The sequence below is a fragment of the Protopterus annectens genome, chromosome 5.part0 (assembly GCF_019279795.1).
Source record: "Protopterus annectens isolate FY-2018-M chromosome 5.part0, PAN1.0, whole genome shotgun sequence".
NCBI lineage: Eukaryota > Metazoa > Chordata > Ceratodontiformes > Protopteridae > Protopterus > Protopterus annectens.
In genome coordinates this window covers 1,723,572,946-1,723,594,985 of record NC_056735.1, presented here as the reverse complement: position 1 = coordinate 1,723,594,985, position 22,040 = coordinate 1,723,572,946, and the positions used below count along the sequence as shown (strand labels likewise).

At 40.4% G+C, this 22,040-nt stretch overlaps 1 protein-coding gene across 5 annotated transcripts in view; it reads right to left on the bottom strand.

The window, feature by feature from the left end:
- The window catches only part of STXBP5L (syntaxin binding protein 5L), a 4,174,867-nt gene that overhangs the window by 1,940,393 nt on the left and 2,212,434 nt on the right, over positions 1 to 22,040 (bottom strand). For all 5 annotated transcript variants that reach the window (XM_044071514.1, XM_044071515.1, XM_044071517.1 and 2 more), the window contains exon 6: positions 6,804 to 6,867. In XM_044071514.1, the coding sequence (XP_043927449.1) occupies positions 6,804 to 6,867 (64 nt within the window). The remainder of the gene's footprint in view (positions 1 to 6,803; positions 6,868 to 22,040) is intronic.

Here is a 22,040-nt window from a genome sequence, read left to right as displayed (position 1 = left end):
TGAAAAAGGGCACCTGGTCCAATCAGACATTTCCAGTAAACAAATGTCAATAAATAAATAAGTCAGACAGATTAGCTGGTTCAACTGGACACATTCCCAAAGAGGGGCCACCGGTTACTTGGTGGTCTCTTATGCAAAACATATTTCAAGAACATGTTCACATGAGGCTGTCTTGAAAGAGGAGGATCTATGGGCAGGGATCTACTTCTAAAGCTCAATGTTTCAAAACTTTGAATTTCAAATGTCCAAAACAGAAGATCGAAGTTGTGAAAGTTTGAAAACGAAATTTTTTTTACATTTTTGCAAGAGGGCAAGCCCCGCTGCACCCCTACGCCCCCTGCTAAATAAATATACTAACTCCGAGCTCATACTGCAATAAGGAAAACAGTAAATATCCCATTCTGCGCTGTACAGTGATTTCCATTCAATATGTTCTAAGTTTCAAAACTTTGGTCTTCTGGTCTTGGCTGTTTGAAGTTCGACGTTTGGAAACTTCGAGCTTTTGAAGGGGATCCATGGGCAGACATGCTAAAATGGCCACTAAACAAACTTGACAGAGGAATAAGAAATGCCATAGGATAGTAATTCACACATATTGCAAAACCAGAAAACAACTAGTTCTGAATGTGTGCTAGTTATTTTGTTGGCACCAACTAGAAAAACCTTTTCCAATTTGCTAATATATCATTTTCTAGTAGCAGGCTTTCTTGCCCATTAATACTTGCTGCATACCATCAATAAACAGGTGCCTAAAATGAATTAAGACCTTATCATCCAGGCAGTCAATTGAAAATGATTTCTGGAGTGCATCACACATCACTGTTCTTGTGAGAGTAGATCCAGTCTGTGAGGAAGTTTATGATAACTGCCCCTGGCCATTTTCAAAAGAAAAAATAACCACAGTTGCCTAGGCCAGAAGGAATTCATCACAATTATCTTGGGGGATTCCCTCTGAATCTTCAGAAGTACCCTGGATATTAGTGGAAAAGGTGGAAAAGCATACGGGAGCATTCCTATTCAAAGAAAAGAAAAGAAAAGGCATCTGTCTTCCATTTCTTCTTGCATAGAGTCTTATAACAGAATCTTGCCAGTTGATTGTTCAAAGAGGAGGCAAAAAGGACTATTGGAGGAACTCCCCACAGATGGATCAAATATTGGAAGACCCCTGATTTAGTTTCCATTCATGGGGGTCTGCCCTGGTCCTGCTCAGCATGTCTGCCAAGCAGTTTTGCTCTGACAGAATGTAGGATGTTTGTCGAGTGAGATGATATAAAGCTATGTCCCAAGCTAACATGACCAGTCTGCAAAGGCGGTATGACCTCTTAACTTCTTGCTTGTTGATGTATCACATGAATGTGGTATTGTCTGAAACCACCTTGAAGACATCTCAGGGGCCAAATATGGTTCAGAGAGTTGAGTGCCATGATCAGGAGATTTTCTAGATATTTATGTGCTTGCATCTGTCTTTACTGTCCCACAACATTGCATTTGTATCCCTCCTGGAACTACTCTGCAAGCAAAGTCGCTTCTGTGGGGACTGACTATTTTGGATTAGAGATGGAAATGGGGAGACCTGAATTTAAAGATATCTGTTGTCTCCACCAAAAGATTTCTCTTGTGACAACCCTCAGCAATGGGATATGAAAAGATAAAGGGTGTTGAGGCTGGGACCAAAGCGATTTCAGATACCACTGTAACCTTCTCTTGTGGAGTCTTGCCAGGGTTATCATGACAATCATAGGTGCCATGAAAACCAAAATCCTGAGGTATTCCCTCACAGTGACCAAAGTCTGAGTGGAAAACCTTAGAAACAGATCTAGATATTTATCTGTTTTTCCATGTGGAAGAAAAGCTCTTTGAACTGTGGTGTCTAGTTACATTCCAGGAACACAATCCTGTGTGAGGGAGTCAAGAAAAACTTGTGACTGTTCTGTTGGAATGCCAGCTTGTGTAAAAGATCTCTCACTCGGGAGAGAGACTGCTGACATTTTGAAAAAGGCTTGCAAAGATAAGCAAGTCATCAGAATATGGAGAAATGTGAATACTCTATAGTCTGCAATGAGCTATAACTGGAGGTAGACACTTTGTGAACGCTCCTGGTGCAGTGAATAATCCAAAGTTTAAGGTACAAAAGTGATAATGTAATACAGACATACAAAATCTTAAGGAATGCCTGATGTATAGATGGATAGGAATGTGAAGATTAGACTCTTATAAGTTTAGTCTTATCAGGAAACTTGAAAGAGGAAGAAGAGGTTGTGAAGTGACATCATTTTGAATTAGGGCCCTATCACAAACAGGTTTAGGAAAGAAAGGTTCAGAACTGGTCTCTGAGCATTTTCTTTGGCACTAGGAACATCCTTGAATAAAAACCTTTTCCCACCTGAGAAGGAGGAAATGGTTCTACCAGTCCTTGGCATAACATGATGAAGAACATGTGGAAACAAAAAAGAGTCTGGTCTAAAGGATGATGAATGATCCCTGGAAAGGAGGAATTTCCTCCCACTGCTATCTGTAATCATGATGAATGATATTCAGAATCCATTAGTCTGAAGCAGTCTGTTGCTAAAGAGAAAAACAGATTAAGACTTTCTAGAGAGAAAAGTGGGGCAGGGTGGGAGTGGTTCACAAGGTCTCTTGAACAGTCATTCAGACATATTGGAATGACTTTGGTTTTGAGAGGTTGGAAGCATCTTTTGGGAACTCTCATGCCTCTCCTTTTTAAACATTTGTTCACCTAAATTCTGTTGAGACTGTTTATCCTGTGGAGAAAGAAAATCCATTGGAAAAGGAGAGCTGAAAATCTTAAGAGATTCTCTGGATCAGCTTGCCCCTTTCATCACTCTTTTTTATCACCTCTACAGTAGATGAGCCAAATACTAAACCTCTACCCAACACAGAATTTAAGGGTCTATATTAGAACACCGAACTTTCAAAATTTTGAGTGTTCTAATATCGACCTGTTTTCAGTGAATGCTGAAAATATAGAAGAAACAGAAAACCAACATTTTTCCTAGGGAAAGAATTCAGTTGTCCGTTTCTGTTGCTTCGGCATTTTCAGTGCTGTGGTGGAAAGTTACGGGTCGGGTTCAGGTAAATGTGCGATTGTATGGACGTGAACGTTAGGGCGGGTTAGGTGAGTTAGGGTTAGGGTGCGGGTCAGGTAAATGTGTGATTGTGTGGACGTGAAGGTTAGTGCGGGGTAGGTGAGTTTGGGTTAGGGCGCGGGTGAGGTGACTGTGCGATAGTGACGGAAATTAGGGTTAGGGTTTGGGTTAAGGTAAGTGGACAGTTAGTGGTGTATGTATAGTTTAGTGTAGGGTTAGGTGTAAGAGTTTAGGTGTATGTGTGTGGATTGCTGTTTGTTTGGTGTGCTTGTGTTGTGTGTATGTGTTTTGGAACAGCGTAATTTTCCCTAGGAAAAAATTTGCTGTTCTGTAGGTTCGATGTTTTAAATTTTTGATTAATAGGGTTCGATATCAGATCACTCGAAATTTTGAAAGTTTGATGTTCTAATATAGACCCAAATTTAAAATCTCATTTTTAATGTCATCCAGAAGGTTCTGAGATTGCAGCCTTGCAAACTTCATTAAAACAATACCAGTGGCCATAGTGCTGAAAGAAGTATCAACAAAGTCATACACCCACAGTAAATAATAAGTAGTGAATTGTGAAAAAGAAGAAACTAAGTTAGTTAAAGCAGACCTTTCCTCACAAGAAGAAACTGCAAATAAAACATTCCTCATACTTTCACAATTTGTCAGAACAAAACCTATTCAATAATTTTCTCATTCTTATCAGAAAGAGTAGGACTGGAATTAACTAAGTGCTTAGCAGCAGTGAGGTCAACTAAGGCTATAGCTGCTGGGTCAGATTTGGGAATAGTATATAAAAATTTAAAAGACTGAGGAATTTTATACATCCTATCTGCCTTTTTAGGGACAGCTGGCTGAATTAACAGGGAAATCGCAGGCAGTAACACACACATCCTCTAAAGCTGATAGAATAGGAGTAATGGGTGTAGGTGCTGGAAAATCCTTCTACAACACTCACACTATTTTTCTGAGGGACTGAGAAACCTCAATGTCATCCCATTGTCACATTCTAGCTATAATCTCGGAGAAAAAGAACCCCCCACAGGGAGACTCAGAAAATAACCCCCACAGGGAAAATCAGAAAATGAGCACTCCTCTGAGTCTGAATCAGCAATTTGAGGGACAAATCCTGAAGCCTTCCCTGCATCTTATTGTTCAGATTCAGAATCTTTTACCACAAACTACTTTACGAGAAGGATCAATTAATCCCTGATTCAGATCTAGCAAACTACTCCTGTCTAAAGAAAAATAATTTTGAGGAGGAGGAGTAGATACATGCTTGGTTTTCTGTTTCTTTTTGACTTGAACAATGGGGCCAGGTGTGCTATTAATGACAGTAGCTGCTTCCACTGGGATGGGCTCAGCATTCTGGAAAAATGGGGAAACCTTCCCTGTTTGCTTTCCCAGGACCAACAACAGTGGCTCTCCCTTGCCCAAAGAGGGGACTCCAACAGCCGCAGAGGACATGGCTAACCCCCAGATGAGTGGTCTGAGGTACAACAAATGACCACCGTAGAGTCACCCACTTGTGACTGAGGAAAACTGCTAGCCTGCTGTGTTGGCAAATGCTGTTTAACTTTTTCTTTTTGCGGCTGGAAGAAGGGGTGACCATGGCAAGAGTAGTCTGTTGTATGGGAAAGCCAAAAATGTTGCCTCTTTCCTGGGGAAGACAAAAAGTAAATGACTGTAAAACTACCAGTCCACAAACATTATTTTTTGACAAAATATGAAAAAAAAACACAGTAAAAAGCACTTTTAAATACTATGCCAGCCCCACCAAGGAAAAAGAAACAATTTCTGCATAAAAATATGTTTTCAGATAGTACTACTTTTAAACTGACAGAAAAAAATGAGTGCTCCATTTAAAAGTACATTAGTCTCAAGACTAACACACAAACACTCTTAGCTTTAAAATAACGTTCCTAAAGAGGAAAGTAATAAAACATCAATAAATTTAGGAAAATGGATTTTTTTCCCGAAATGGGACTTATCTGCCCAACAAAGGAAAGCACAAGCCAACTGTTGATTCTCAGAAGCCTGAAAGGAGAATACTCTTTGGCAGTAGCAACGCTCCAAACAGCTTTGCTCCCAAGCTTGTGTTTTAGTTAGCTCAGCTCGAAATGTTTGAAAATTTCTGTAAATGGAAGGTGCTCTGAAGTTTTGGAAACTGGTCAGCCATTATATTCCTGGCAGGATGTAACTCCATATAGCCAAGGCTACTGCAGCAGTGATCAATATTATGAACATCAAGGAGTCTGATACTTCTCCATGGCTTAGAAGGTAAAGAGATCCCAAAAATGGATGGCAAAACCTGTACTCTATAACTCTTAACAAAAAAAGTAAGTTTTTTTTTATTTTGAGATAAAAAAATTCAGTGTTATGGTCACCAAAAGCACAAACTCTATCCACACAGAGTAATATTTCAAATGAACATGTAGAAAAAAAATCACCCAAATTTTTTTTTCTTATACAAAATGTTCAAGCAGGCATTCTCCCAATATAAATCTTTTCAGAATAATGACAGCCCATACAATATATATTTTCTAACATACATTATATTTTTTATAAAATAAAAAAAAATCCAAATTTTCCCAGAAAAAGGACAGTAGAAGGTGTTCCCTAGAAGGGCACTTATCTGTCATGACTTGAAGGATCACAAGCCAGCTGTCAGCTTCACGAAGAAATCTCTGAAGCTGTTTGCACCCTAACCACTGCTTTTTTGCAGCTCTCCTTAAGCTCCATGGCAGTTAAGGCACACAGAAGGTGCCCTGATGTTTTGAAAGCTGACTGGTTGGTCATACACTTGGTAAGATTTAACCCAGATAGCTCAGGCTACTGTAACTGTGATTTTAACCTTGAACATTTCTCAGCTGTATTCTGATGCATTCTAACAAAGTGGTGCCAACTAAAAATGGACAGAGTATTGTTTTTGCTTATTGACTGAAACAAAAGAACATTTTGGAAGTACAGGCGTTTCTACTAAAGGGATTGCAGTTCTTTTCAATTAAACATTAGAAGTTAGAGAAAGACTAGAGACCATCAAAATAAAATTAATGTGCTCTCTCAAGCTAGAAATATTCTTCTCAGAAATAATTCATAAGATCACCAATATATAAACATTGTTTGTTACGGAACATGTATATTTCTCATCCAGTGGTAGTTCAAAGTGAAATCCACTGATAGTTTTTGATGAGATGGACACACTACCACCTGGAGGTATATCTGGAAAAATAGAAAAGCAGATGGATGTGTGTGTGTGTGTGTGTGTGTGTGTGTGTGTGTGTGTGTGTGTGTGTGTGTGTGTGTGTGTGTGTGTGTGTGCGCGTGTTTAAGTAAAGAAATTAAGTGTATTGGAGTTCTGCCTGATACTTTGTGGGGTTGAAACAACTGGTCAATTTTTGATTACTGCTTTAACTCAGTAAACAAATAAGTAATAATAAATAAATGCATATATATCTACATAAATGCCATATTTTCCAGGTGAGTTAGCAATACATATGCTAGTGCTGAGATACAAACTCTGTCCCACTATTTTTAAGTGCACTAGTATTCAGTACCTTTCCCAGTTTGGTATAAACAGACTACAAAACTAGTTTCACAAATGGCTTTTTTCCAAGCTGCATATGTCAAATCCAAGGTGGTAATATCCTTCCTTCAGTTTAGATTGATGAATAAGTACTATAAAAAATGCCATCTAGAGTTACTCACCCTTCCTTCATCTCTTGGACTGTCACTTAAATGTACAACTGGACCAGGGTGAGTCTTGGTAGATCTGAAAAAGAGTCATACATGAATGGTTTTGTATAGAAATTTATAAATTTCTCACATTTTTGCAGACTGAATACTGACATAATTTAGCAATATAAGTGAGTATATTGCTTAATAAACAAATGAAACACTCTAGCAACTTCATGGTTTGAGGTATATCATTTCAAATGTAATGCATTTATATTTTAATATACACAGTACGACTTTCAGTCTAATTTTTTTCAAACAGAAAAAAAGAGACCCATTTTATAATGCAAAATAAAGCATTCCAAGATGCATATTACATTATTTAACAGTCTATAACATTCCAGGATGCATATCACTTAATACTTTTTCAGGGGCATTATGACGGTCAGTTAGAGGTATTTTACCTTTCTGCATCCTGCATTTACAGGTGTGGGAATGTTCTACATGATGCTCAATGCTCTACAGAGGTATAAGATGCTAAATAAACACTTATACAGAAGTATAAAGTCTATGGCTTTACTGCTCAAATGCCCTTTCATGGACTGCTGACTTAGTTTACATAGATACTTCACCCTTCTGGCACATCTTATAAATACCACCATCTGTTACAATTTTAGTTTTATTAATATGATTCTGGTGATCATTATTGGTCTGTCTGTCTGATAACATTTCACTCATGCATGTTGAACTATGTTTCAGTCTCTCTCTCACAGCATACTGTTCAAAGTATATACTTTAAACCAGTGGTGTCCAACCTTTTTGGTTCAGGCACCACTTACCAAACAGTTCATGGGCCACTTACCACACTTCGCAAGGTTTGGGGGGGGGCACATTACCATGTACAACATGCATCTATCCATTCAAAACAGTATGTTGTAGGACAAACCGAGGGCCAGGTAAAATGCTTTGGTTGGACACTCCTGCTTTAAACACTATGCTTTGAACATTATGCTTTGTGTTCAAACTATATATGAAAATGTGCTAATCCGGTAGTTGTATTCTTACAGTGCCTTTACTTATAACATGTGTAGCTAAGTCTAAAATGTCTGATTAGCCATGGTCCTGATGAAATTCACATTGATTTTGCATTATAAATAAATATTTTCTGTACTTTGCCAGAGATGTAAAGCTTCATAAAAATATTTTTGGCCACATACAGGAATTTAAATTAGTTGAACTGAAAACATTCATGTTGCCAAAGTGCCTCAAATGCAGACTGTGAAAATCACATACATTTTAAGATAAGAATTATTTTATACATAACACAGCATATATAAGAGCTTGCACTTGCATATACTTTTACTTCATTCGTATATCATTTAAGGCAGTCTGTCTATATATGAGTGCCTCTCCATCGACCAGATGTACAAAATACCACACGGCTTAAACTATATATTATATTATATTACATTTATTATTTGTTTACGTAATGGGTGACAAAGGTTAGATTCTCCCTGGATGACATTCACCAGCATGATTCACAAACAGTAGGGCTACTGTGAAGAAAAAGACATTGTAAAAGCTGACGCATAGACAATGGGCAGTGTAAGCTGCCCACTCCATTCTGCAGAAGACAAAATCCAATTTGTTAATAAATGTAAACTGGAGCTAGTGTGGCTGAAAGAGCAAAGAGTTTTCTGATAGGTGTATTCAGAGAATTAACCTAACTGCACGTGAGAAGAGTGTTGGAAGTGAACACAGAGTTAATAATTGGAAAACTGAATGCTATCACCTCTGATATTGAGGTCTTACACCAAGATGTACTGGTAATAAGAGTGGAAAGTGAATGACTGAATGCATAAGGTGTTCAAAATAGAAAACAGGATTTAAATGCAATAGTAACAGGTTCATTATGCTCTGTCACCGAAGATATCTAAAAGCACAATGATTTACAAAAATGGACGAGACCAGTATACATCTGGAGTGTGCGGTAAGAGGAGATATTAGAAGGCCTGGACCCTGTTAAATATGTACCAGAATAGGTTTGACAGCTGATTAAAGAAATGCCAAAACTTGTCTTCTAGGTGGAAAGAATGAATAGGATAGAGAAAGGGTGTGGAAGTCAGCTGTAGTCAAGACATTTAGTTGCTAAATTTCACAATTTTAGTACTAAAGACTGGGCTGGATCTTGAATCAGGCTGTGTGGCAAAAGTCGTTAACACTAAATGAGAAAAGAGCTCAACTAGTAGAAGGTTCTTGTTGTAATGTGCTGCAGAAAAGAATGGCCTTAGCCATACCTCTCAATCTCTTAGCACAAGAAATCTGGACCAAGTCTAAAATAGTTTGGGGACAAAGACCCAAAAATATGACAGATTTTAAATACTGCTCTTAGAAATGTAAAATAAACCAAAAGTTTGTGGCAAAAGTCCTGATATTCTATTAAAATCTGGACAGTTGAGAGGTACAGCTTTAGTTATGGCTATGAGACCTTTCAGAGGAATGATAAGTGGTCAAAGTCCATCTCTCAGAATTGCCTGCCACTAATGAGATTCTATTTTGCAGAACAGTGAAGGAACCACCTGGCACATATTGAAATGTTATAAAGGATAAGGAGGCATGAAAGCTGTCTAGCCAGTAAGAAGGACTTACACAGATGAAAATTCAAACAAGTGGTAGTGATGCATGGAGGTGTATGGCAGCTAGTGATGGTTATCCCCCTCAGAATTATGCCATACATGGTAACAATATGCAGGAAATGAGGCAACAGAAGGTACCCCCTTGTGGGTTAATGGTACAAATAAGTTGATTATGACACATTAGAGAACAAAGGAGATGGATGACAGAGTGAATACATCACCGAGACCATTTATCTTTGAAGGAGGACAGCCAGAGAAGATATATGTGGGGTAGGCAAGAGGAGGTAGAGAAAGCAAAAGAGGAATGCTCAGCAATAAGAAGATGCAAAACCCATGAGATGTTTGGTTATGACTATAAGATGATGGCAATAGGAAAGGTCATAAGCAGCAACCTGAGGAAGGACCATTGTCCACATGGGTGAAGTGCAGTCAAAACTCATCAAGAAGAGAGAAGAGTAATCACTACTTAAGCAACGAAGAAGTAGGTGAGAATGGCTCAGTTGGAGTGGATTTAGTGATGTTTTATTTTTTTTCAATGTGCTGTGTTTGAGTCCTTAGTAAGAGGTGATGGAGGAAGACTGGAAATAAAGACATGCTGTACAAAGTATCAAAGAGTTCAGAGATACGTGGACAGAATGTAGATCATGAAGGTCACTGAAGGCTGTATAGATTGCAAAGCTGAAGAATGCAGAAGGACAGATGGCAAGAATAAGCTGAAGAAAGTATACCGACACTCTTCATTTACTGGTAACCAAAGAGTTGTTTCAAACAATATGAACTGCTAATAAGTAACAATCAGAAAGGATTTCCCACTGTTATTCAGTTTAGCTGTTTGCTTAAATTGTATATCTGCAAGAGTATGGTAAATGCATAAATTATCAATGTTTGTTTAGGGTAAATACTTTTGAAAAGGATAAAAGGTGTGCACAGGAGAAAGAGTGTTGTTATGAACAGAGAGTTCACAATAGTATATCAGTTGATGCTTTGATTTAAATGTGTAGGACATTTAATGGCTGTAATGTAGCACCAACTGTATGTGCAATGAAGTTTTCTTCAGTAAAATGGACTTCAAAAGAGGGGTCATGTGTTACAATAATGAGGGCAGTTGTATAGAGAGATAACTGACTAACATGGTGGGCGCAGTGTGGTTATGGCTATGGAGGCAGAGAGAGAGAGAGTAGAGATGAGTATGTAGGAGGCATGCTGTGAGGAATGAAAAGAGAAGTGATACATAGGGGAGGACAAGTGTAAGAAAGGCCTGGGGAAGGTATGATGATAGGTGCTGTTTCTAAAGTAATCACCTGCAGTAGCAAAGGCCAGTTATCACAGGGGATCAGCTCCAGAGATTCTGTGGAGGGGGGTCTAGGGGAAGGGGGTGGGTTTAAAATTGAAAGAGGGAATGTGGGAGCACTGAATAGTTCCATCCACAGGGAAATTATTTTAGCAAAACTGGTCAGAGAGAAGCTAGACAAGGTTTACTTATTGGAGTTTAATTAAGAACGTCTCCAGTTTGTACTGATGCTTCTAATTTTGGATCAATCCTTTGCTCTGCACTTTCTAAAACTGGACATCTTTTGAGAAGATCTAAGTTAATAGTACCAGTATTTAAAAAGTGTCCCTAATTTTCCCTAATTATTTTTGCTTTGTCATAAATCTGGAGCTATGAAGGTTGAGAGCTATGACCTGGAGGGAGGTGGAGAAGATACAAAGCCAAGCGATTTTTAGTGGTTGGGTGTAGAAGGTATTAAGGTACAGAAGAATGGGTGTATGAATCTTTAATGTTTTTTTCTTGTCGCTAAATGTGGAGGTAAAAGGTTGAGTACTATGGCCAATAGGAAGGTGGATAAGATGCAAAAGAAAGGGACTGGGTGTGTTGAGGGGAGAAAAAAATGTAGGTATCAAGGCACAGAAGGGATAGGAATCCAGATATGGGACAGGTAAGCCTAGGAGTGGGAGAGAGGGATAGTCAGGGGAGGGAAGATGGGTGGTCTGTCTAGGAGTATATTAGCAAAGGGGTTAGTCATAATTTCATAATAAAAAATAACATAAATTACACTGAGGGGTTGGATGCTTGTTTAAAGGCTATTACAAGAGTGAAGAAGGGAGGAGTTTTAATAATAATGGAGGAGATTTTAATGATATTACACCAGCACTGGATAGGATGTTTAGGAAGTAGAATTCCATGTAAAAACTTTAGCAAATTCTGAGAAAGGGTATGCAAAGGTTAGAGGTCATGGATATATGAATGGAGATGTAGGGAGAAATAAGGCAGTTTACATTAAACAGGAAAAAATGTAAGGAATAGAGTTGGTTGGATATTTTGTAGGTGAATGAAAAGAGATGGTGTGTGAGAATGAGTGTGCTGTATGGATAACAGAGAAGGATATCTCAGTTCATGTGAAGGTTTTGATAAAATGGGGTGGGTTAAGCATGAAGTAAAAGGATAGCACTGGAATCCAACAAGTAAACAGGGTTATAAGAAGTGAGGTGGATGCAGTGAGGCAGTGACAGAAAGGAATATGAATGAGCAGAAAAGGTCAGAGTAAGGGAGTGAGACTGAGCGACTGCAGTGTAGAAGGTAGAGATAATGGCATATATGAGAGGAGTGAAGAGGGAAACAAGAGAGGGTAAAAGAGTTGGAGGAAGAGTTAAGGTGTTTGCAGAGTAAAGTATTAGAAAGGAAGGTGACAGATGAGAAGGCTGTCATCATTAATGGGTGTGGAAGAAGTAGAACATGCTAGAGAAGGAGAAGATTAGGGGGTGAAAGGGAGGCATGGGTTGAGGAAATGAAGTACAAGAAAAAATGTTGTTTATAAGTCTAAAGGAGTGTAAGAACCATGTGTGCATAGTATGGGTAAGATCATAGGATGTGAAGAGAAAAGACATAGTAGAATGGCTAAATAAACTGATAATAAACCCCTTTGTTGCATGTTGGATTGATAACTGGCAAAAAGGCAGGATGCAGGAAATCAAAATAGGGGAAGTGATTTCCACAAAGACACTAGTCACCTGTGGGGTCCCCAAGGTTCTGTGCTGGGAACTCTTCTGTCTGGCATCTACTTTGCTGAAGTAAAAGCAAATAGCAAAGGGCTCTGGCTGACTAGGTTTGAGATGAAAGTCCTTCTACACTGTTTAGCTTATAAACAAAGGGATTGTGTCTAGACCTAGGAATGTCATTGTTCCTCTTTACTCAGCTCTCATTAGGTCAGTCATTGAGTATAATACCCCCTTTTTTCAGGTATCTGTTCAGACACATGCAACAACTGGAACACCCACAAAGGTATCTTACTAAAAGGATACATAGCCTAAACAATATGTCTTACAGGAACCAACTCATAGCCCTGTCACTATACTCAGTATCCTACAGACTGCTAAGAGGTGGGTTCCCCTTCACAATATCGAATGAATGGAAGCTCGAAATGCATAAGCTCGAGATGAAAGTCTCGAACTTCCACTCACTCGAAATTGTGAATGGGAAGTGTAGGGTTAGAGAAAAAAGGGTTCATATACCTTTCTGCAGGGGGCCAGTTCCCCCTGCACCCTTGCAAGTTAAATCCACATGGTACGTGACCGCATTATAGCGGAGGACTGGAAAGTATTCTGTTTTGCGCTTATGCATATAGCACGGAATGGGAGATTTCCCTTTCCTTCGCTGTAGTGCAATCTCTGAGTAGGAATATTTAAGTACGGGGTGTGTGGGGGTGCAGGGGGGGGTGAAGACCCCCCCGCAAAAACATTAGAAAGGTGTACATTTTTTTTTATGTTCCCTTCACATTTTTGAGTTTCTTTAAACTCAAGATTCTGGCTTCGGGCTTATGAATTTCGAGTTTAGAGAAATTCGATCATATGAAGGGGAACCAAGAGGTGACCCAAGTCTGGTATACAAGGTATACTCTGACACAATATTGATGGATTTACTGCACATCAGCAAGTCAAATGGCATCAGAAATACTTACTTTAGGGATATAAACAATTTCTGAACTATCTACAGAATGGTTTGGAGGTATATCTTGCAGAGGATATCACTGCTCTGAACAGTCTCCTCATTCCCCTAAAACAACATTCATCCCTGTCCATATTCAAGTACAACTTGGACCTATGGATGAGAAATAGAACATTTACCCCAGAATGCTTATGTATAACTAATGGACAGATGCAGCTCCTAAATGCTTTATACCATGCATGGGTCCCTTTAGATTATCTAGGGTATGGGACAAGTTATTCTTATTGGGGTTAATATATACTTATCAACTATGGGTTGGATAAGCTCAATCTCTAACCAAACTGGATATGTTAATTCATCCACAAAACAGGAAACTAGCTAGACTTAAAATGCCCTGCAAGGAAAGCTAGCCTAGTATTTACCTATGAACATATAAGAGGGTAGGCACAAATGAAGGAATAGAACGGGTCTTTTGGAAGTTTTACTTGGAGTAATACAATGATTTCAGAGTAAAAAGTACTGTATTTGAGGATTGGTGAGGCACTGCTGTGCCTATTAGGAATAGGATCACTCTGAAGACAAAATAAGTCATGGGAGAGGTAGTGTCAACCATTAAGTACATGAGAAGAGGTATGGCAGGGGGTCAGATGGGTTTTCATTTGATTTCTCTAAGACTGTATTAGTGGAGATGGAGGACATACCAGCAGTGGTTTATCATGTAATTCTAGATAAAGGAGAGGGAAGTGCTAGTTTTACCAAATGGAAAGGGCACTTTAAGGATGCAGCCAACTATATACCAATCTCTTTATGTAATGCATTTGGTTCATTGGTAAGTACTAGCCTAACTGCCCTTTTCAGTCTAGCCAATTTCCCTTCCAAAGGTCAGATTCAAACCACATAACTTTTCTTTGTGAGGTTAACATCTTAACCAGTATACTAAGCCCTAAGCTGGTGACTATGGTATTAGTTAATGACTATGTTAGAGAAGTTATTACGAGAGACAAAAATAGTGGCGCAAGTAGGAATTGTTAGAAGGATTTCCATAACCATTGGAGGCTATTACTGGACTCTTTGTGATGAGAGGAAAAAGAAGGTAAGAGAAGAGTATAAAGGTTGATGATGGATGTGGAAAAGCATTCAATATTGTCATCAATTCTATTTTGCTTATGGCACTGGGAGCAGGTGACAGGAGAGCAATGTTTTTGTAGGGAATGCATCTGGTGCATCAACAATGGGGATTGTGGCTTTAAGATCAATAGGGGTAAAATGGAGGTGGTTAATATGCAGAGGAGCATGGCAGAGATGTCCTCTGTCAAATGTTTGATGTTACTGGTCATGGAAAAATTGAAATATATGATGAGGGACTTAATGGGAAGAGAGGAAAAATAATTAACATTTACTGATGACTTTTCCAAGATGGCTGCACATTGAGTAACAACTTAACTCTAGTGAAAACAGAAACTCAGCAGAGAAGGCCAGCAGACTTGTATGTTTATGGGCAATTTTCAGTAACTGGCTAGTAAATGTACTGCCTGGATGCCAGGAAAAAAGAAATGTAGAGCACCAGGAAAAAAATCTGCTACAAAAAGTAAGAAAGAAGCACGGACTGGGAAACGTTCTGTAGCTGTTCAGCAAAAACTAATGCAACTTCCTGACATGACTTTCCATTACCTACATGAAGATATAAGAGAACTGCACACAGACCTGATTAAAATAAATGAAACACCAATGGAGTATATCAACATAAACAGCAAAAGGGTGGAACAAATGGAAGAAGCTTTAAACAGATATTCACACGAGGTGATAAAGCTGCAAAAATCAGAGGCTGAAATAAAGAAAAGGCTGTCTGAATATGAGACTGCTCAGGAAGAGAGGTTTAAAAAAATAATAGAATTAGAGGACAGAGTATGTAGGGAAAACCTGAGATTTTCAGCTATACCGGAGAATCTGGAAGGAACAGACTGCATTAATTTCATGAATGTACAAATAAGCAACTAGACTGGTATTTCACAGCAGGAGTTGTTAGTTGAAAGGGCGCATCATGTGTATGCTCCAAACCTGGCTATGAGAAAACAACCTAGACCTTTAATAGTAAAGATGCAATCTTACTAGCAGAAGGAGTTGATTCTAACAAAACTGTTGTACAAAGACAAAATACTAAAAGTGGGAGACAGTATAGTATTTGTGGAAAATGGTTACTCATCTTACACTAGACAGAAGAGGAGTAAATTCATTCTACTGTTCAGGGAATGCCAAGATGCAGGTGTGAGATTCAGAATGCTGTACCCAGCTGTCTTCAAGTTATTCGTCTATGAAAGGACAAAATCATTTTTTGATGAAGTACATGCTAAGGAGGAAATACAAAAGTTTGCCCAACAAAAAGTGATCTGTGAAACAGAAGGAGATTCTGCTTCTTGTTATTCTGGTAATAAAGACCACAGAGAGATTGTACCTGTGAAACTTCTTCTGCTGTTTCAACAGAAAATGTTGGAGAGAAGGAAAGGACCTCAAGAGCTGACTAGACGAATTGAGAGTATGTTGGAATTGAAGCAGTAATAGGATTTGGGAGATGGAGATGAACAGTAATAAAATCAGTAACTTAATGTGGGATTACAATACTATAATTATACTTATGAAATATGACAGAACAAGAAATCTGGAACTACTGGACTTTTTCAGAATTTGTTGGACTTGTGGGGGACTATATTCATGTCATTGATAGAAAATCCTTTGGGGAGGGAAAGAGATGGGAGAAAGTTAACTGTAAGTAAAGAAAATATATTTTTCTTAATAGTGCTATTTTTGTGGTGTATGCTTTTTTTTGCATGCTAAAGTAAAGTTTTCTCAGTTATATTTAAGTGTAATGCAGATTGTAAATAGGTGCTGCTGTTCTTTTTTTTTTCTCTTTCTTTCTTCATTCTCTCTTTTTTCTTGTTAGATTTAAGAAATGTAGGCACTGCAACGTAAAAAAAATGTCTAGTTAAAAGACCATGACAAAAGAAAAGATAATGTGTTTTTGCTCATTCTTCCATGGGTGAACAACTGGGTTAAGGTCCTTAGACTGATTTAGTAACAGGTTTTAAGAGAAAGCAAGTAAATGGAAAAGAATGTTGAATATTATGAAGCCTTTTTTCTAACAAATGAATGTATGCTTAGTAGCAATTCTGTATCTGGCCCTCATGTCTCCATGGAAACAATTTGATAATGAGAAATTGACTGTATGGTTCAAATGTCTCTATGGAGACAACCTGATTAAAAAAAAAATTGGTTACAGTCAAGTGGAGAGTGATCTGCTGGGGAAAAAAAGAAGAAAAGAGAAACTGCCTAGAAGATAATGTTCTCTGAAAGCATTCAGTGATTTCCAAGCTGGTAGAGCTATAAAGATAAGACAAAATCAGTTAGCACTTAGTAGAAGCACAGGCTGCATCTTGCATTTTAGCATGGATAACATTTCTTTTAGGTTAACTCAAATCTATGACTGTGGCTGCCAACTCAAGTCTATGACTGTGGCTGCCAGTTTGGAATATTTGTTCTTTTTAGAAAGGTAAAAAAAAACTTCTGTATTTGAAGATGAGCATAGGTGCATCATTTTGTGTGTTAGTATTAAATGAATATGGTTTAGGGTTTTTTTTTTTTTTTTTTTTTTTAGGGCTTTCAATGAAACAAAACGGTTTGTAAGATGTGACATATGCTCAAATGGATATCACAAGAAACAACTATATAAAGGTTCATAATGTTCCATCTGTGTTATTGATCTTCATTCATTCATTATGTCCTCAAAACCGAGCTGGCCAAATATCAAGCTCAAGTCAGCCAAAACCTCTTGAGCCAAAGTGCTCCCTGTTACCTCAGATCGAGTTTGCAAGTTGATAGACAAAAGTAGAGGCTACCTCTGGTCATAGCAGACCTACAATAAAGGAGTATATGAGATAAACCAGGAACCTCTGTATTGGGACAGAGGGTGGGAAGTAATGAATGAATGAAGATCAACAACACAGATGGAACATTAGGGTAAGACATAACTTCTTTATCTGATGTTGTTAATCTTTGTTCAATCCATACTGATGGGGCAGAGTCCCCAGCTACCTATATCCTTGGGTGGCCCTCATGGAAGGACATTCCTGAGCACCATTGAGCCAAAAGAAGCTCTACCTCTGGAGGCCAAGTCCAATTTGTAATGAAAAATAAAGGTATGAGGTTTGGCCCAAATCGCAGCTGAGAAAATATCATTGAGGGAAGCCTTACCATGGAAAGCTGCTGAAGTTGCCATAGACCTTGTAGAATGTGTTTTTACTCTGTGAGGCAAGGTGACATTGTTTTTGTTGTAGATAACGGGAATACAATTTCTCAACCATGAAGCCAATGTAACTTTTGAGACAGAATGACCTTGTCTAGGTCCAGAAAAAGCCAGAAACGTTTAGTCTGATTTATGGGTAGATTTTGTTCTGTCCAGATAAAATCGTATTTGCCTATGAACATCCAAGGAGTGCAGGCAATACTCTCCCTTGTTAGAGTGGTTAGGAAAGAACACTGGAAGGTCAATAGATTGGTTGATAGACTGCTCTAACTCCATTTTTGGTAAAAAGGAGGAATTAGTTCTCAGTGATACCCTATCCTTGTGGAAGATAAGATAGGGAGGGTTGATGCATAAGGCTTGAAGTTCTGACAAGCATCTGGCTGATGTGATTGCAATCAAAAACAGAGTTTTCCGAGAGAGATATTTTTCATCACATGAAGATGCAGGTTCAAAGGGGGAGCTGTTAGATATTGCAGAACCATTGCCAAATCCCAAGGTTGTACCAGTTCTCTAAAGGGAGGTTTTAAGTGGATAACCTCCTTCAAGAAAGTTTTACAGAGTCTATGTGACATAAGCAAAGAATCCTGAAAACCAATATGGAAATTTGAAATGGCAGCTAAATGCACACGAATTGTAGAGGCAGACACCCCAGAGTGGAAAAGATGTGATAAGTAATCCAAGACCACCGAAACTTGGGCTGACAAGTGGTCTAATTGTTTATTCGCTGCCCATAGAGAAAACTTTTTCCACTTATTGAGATAGATTAGTCTGGTGGATGATTTATGAGATGCAATAAGAATATTGTACACAGGGGATGAGAGGTTTTCCTGCCTGGCAATCATTGGAAGTGGAGAAACCAAGCTGTTAGTTTCAGGGTTGTTAGATTGGGGTGAGTCAGACCCTGCAGATGGGAGATCAACATTGGGGATGGATTGAGGATCCATGGTTGATCTAGCAGGTGAGGCCAGAGGAAGGGGAACCAGACTTGTCAAGGCCAATATGGAGCAATGAGGATCACTTTGTTTTTCAACTGTCATGCTTTCTTCAGAAATTGGGAGATGAGGGGAAGAGGAGGATAAGCATAAAGTAGACCCGAGGGTGAAGCGTGGACTAGACCGTCTCTCAGTGACTGTCCCGAGGGGGGATCAGGGCAAAATAGTTGCTGCACTTGTAGTTGGACGGGGAGGCGAATAGGTCACAGCAAGGCTGGTCCCAGTGGTTGATTCTTGCCACTATCATAGGGTTGAGGGACCACTCATGAGGTTGTAGAATGCACCTGCTCAATTTGTCTGCTATCACATTGGAGCTCCCAGGAATGTGCATTGCAATTAGATAGCGGTTGGAAGCTGTCGCCTTTTGCCATATTCCCAAGGCCTCTCGGCATAATGGGTAAGATCTGGTGCCTCCTTGCTTGTTGATGTACTAGACTACTGACATGTTGTCTGACTGGATCGCAATAGTCCCTGACAGAAGGATAGAATGAAATGCTTGTAACGCTAGTAGCACCGCCCTCAGTTCCAGGACATTGATATGCAAAAGGGCCTCTGTCTCTGACCAGGTGCCTTGGACAGAGTTTCCCTGACATAGATCCCCCCACCCAATCAGGGAGGCATCTGTGGTCACTGTGGCTTTCGGTTGATGGGGGCTGAGGAGGCAAGACCATTGTTGGGGATTTCGAGACATCTACCAGAGTAAGTCTTGCTTGCATCTCTGAGTTACACTCATCTGAGATGACAAAGGATGTTGTAGAGGGTACCACTGAGTGAGAAGCAACCACTGAAGGAGCCTCATGTGGTATCTGGCTAGAGGAACAATGGTGATCGAGGCTGCCATTGACCCCAAGAGTTGGAGTATGGATTGAGCAGGAGATTTGTGCTGACAGAGCAGCAGTTGAACCTGTTGCCTTATTTTTTGAAGCCTGTGATCTGGAAGAGCTGCTGTGCAATTTCTCATGTCCAACAGTACCCCTATGAATTCCAAAGACTGAGCAGGTGTCGTGTTGGACTTCTCACTATTTATAGTGATTCCCAGGTGTTGTGCTGGGAAGGGGAGTGTAGTGCAGGGCTACTTCCAGTAGATGCTTGGTGGTGGTGTTGAGGAGACAGTCGTCTACGTATGGAAATGCCTGGAATCCTTGAAGTCGCAAGTGAGAGATAACCACTGCCATGCATTTGGTGAACACTCTAGAGGTTGTAGAGAGACCAAAGGGCAGAGCTGAAAATTGGTAGTGACTGGCTCCTCTGCAGAAGCGGAGGTATCTTCTTGAGCATCTGTCCATTGTTATGTGGGAATACACATCTTGAAGATCTACAGAGCACATCCAATCGTCTTCTTCCAGGAGAGGAAGGATAGACTGAACCGTGACCATCCGGAATTTCTTTTTACAAATTTTTTCAGTGTGCTGAGATCCAGAATTGGTCTCCAGTCCCCTGTCTTTTTTTGCACTGTTCTGGGGGGACCGTCTGGATGACTCTAGCAGCTTTTGGATTTCATGTGCTGCTGCTTACTTTTGACTGGGTGGAACGTCGGGTAATACTCTGGATGAGATTGTACAAAGATGGAAAGGGATATGATAGCCTCTGGATATTATCCATTGTACCCAAGATTTGGTGGTTATATTTTGCCAGGCAGCTGGGTACAGGGAAAAATTACCCCTGACCTCTTCCAGAGGTGAGCAGTCGGGCAATGCTTCAGGAATGCTGATAGGGTTGGCCAGAGAAAGAGATTCTGGAACCCCAGTTTTGTAGACCTCCTCTGCCCCAAAAGGGGCGTCTTCCATTGGAATTTCCCCCTCTGCCTCGAGGGGAGAACTCGGCACGTGCATCACAGAAAGAAAGAACCCTGTGATTTGCTGTGCCACATCCTCCCGCTTCTCTGATTTCTGGAGTAGAATCATTGAGGAATAGAGTGTCTGACACCAATGGCAGATAGGGTCTTGCCATATTGTTCGCACCTTGCCAGCATATCTTTCACTTTAGGGCCAAACAAAGAAGCGGCCTTGATGGGGGTGTTCGTGAAGGAAGCCTTAAAGGAGTCCGCAAAGTTGCAAAGGCGCATCCAGGCATGTCTGGCGACTATACCCATGCTCACCACTCTAGCCACTCCTTCTGTTGCGTGAGAAATAAGATGCATGGAAGAATTGGAAATGGACTCTAGGATGGCTGAGAAGCCACATTGTCATGGATCTTGTCAGAAACAGCTCCTGCCAAGGTTACAGAGAGTTGGTTGATAAGATCCCTCTGAAGCCTGGTAAAGTGTGCCAAATAGTTCAAAGACCTTACGACGAAGGTCGATGAAGCAAACACTTGCTTCCCTAGTCAATCGCCTGGGACTCCTTGCTAGGTGGATGGACAGTCTGGCTCTCTTCTGCCAAATCCTTCTTAATTGCAGCCACCACCACCATGGCATCTACTGGAAGACCTCATGACCAATGGGGATGCTAAGCTGGGGGTGATAATATTTTATCAGGCCTCTGTGGTATCACTTTTATGGTATCAGGAGCCTTCCATGCAAGCTGGACGAGCTCATCGGCCAGCAGGGTAACCCAGGAGGTAGGTGGCTGGACACAAAAGGCCTGCAGGAATACAGATTCCTCAGAGGAAGGATTAGAGGACTTCCAGTCACCCCTCTGTCTAAGGATCTTGAGGATGTCACCAAAGGACACCTCATCAGAGGGGACCCTTCTTTGTCATCAAAGTCCGTATCTTCAGTCAACGACTCCTCAGTGGAGTCCATGTGCTTCCTGTTGCATGATGCTTTGTGGGGTACTTCCTCAGTGGGAGATTCTGGGGAAGACTGCAAAGTAGGGGTCTCTGGAGGAGGAGAAACCCGTGGCCCTTGTGCCCAGTGTCCAGCGGTTGTGGCTTGTGAGAGTTGCGGTACAGAGGGGGGGGGGGGGAGGACTCTGACATGTGGGGTTTGCCAGTGGAGGGAAGCGCCCTCTCAATGGCCTGGAAGGCCGGCCCACCCTAGGAGGGATGGGAGCCCCGAACCAAGCATGAGAACCTCAGAACTGGGGTCACACCCCGCCCCAACGAGCCGACCCCCATACCATGAGTCTCAAGAGGACTGTGATGCATGAGAGAGGGAGGATTCCTGGAGGGTGCCATAAAAAAAAAATTGGCATGGAACCAAAAATGCCTACTCCCACGGAACAGCCACTGGCCTGAAAAGAGCCCAATGCCCAGTGCACCGAGTATCACAAGGATGACTCTGGTTCCGAAGTGAGATCCACTATTGGAGTCAGAGGAAGGGAAGCTGCTGTCAGAGTAATGGGCTTCGATACTTGGGTGGAAGTCGAAGGAGGAGTGTACATTGGGGTTTGAGGAGATATGCATTCACCTGAAGGAGGACGGGTGAGAGAGACCTCTGGCCACAAGCAACTGGTCAACAAG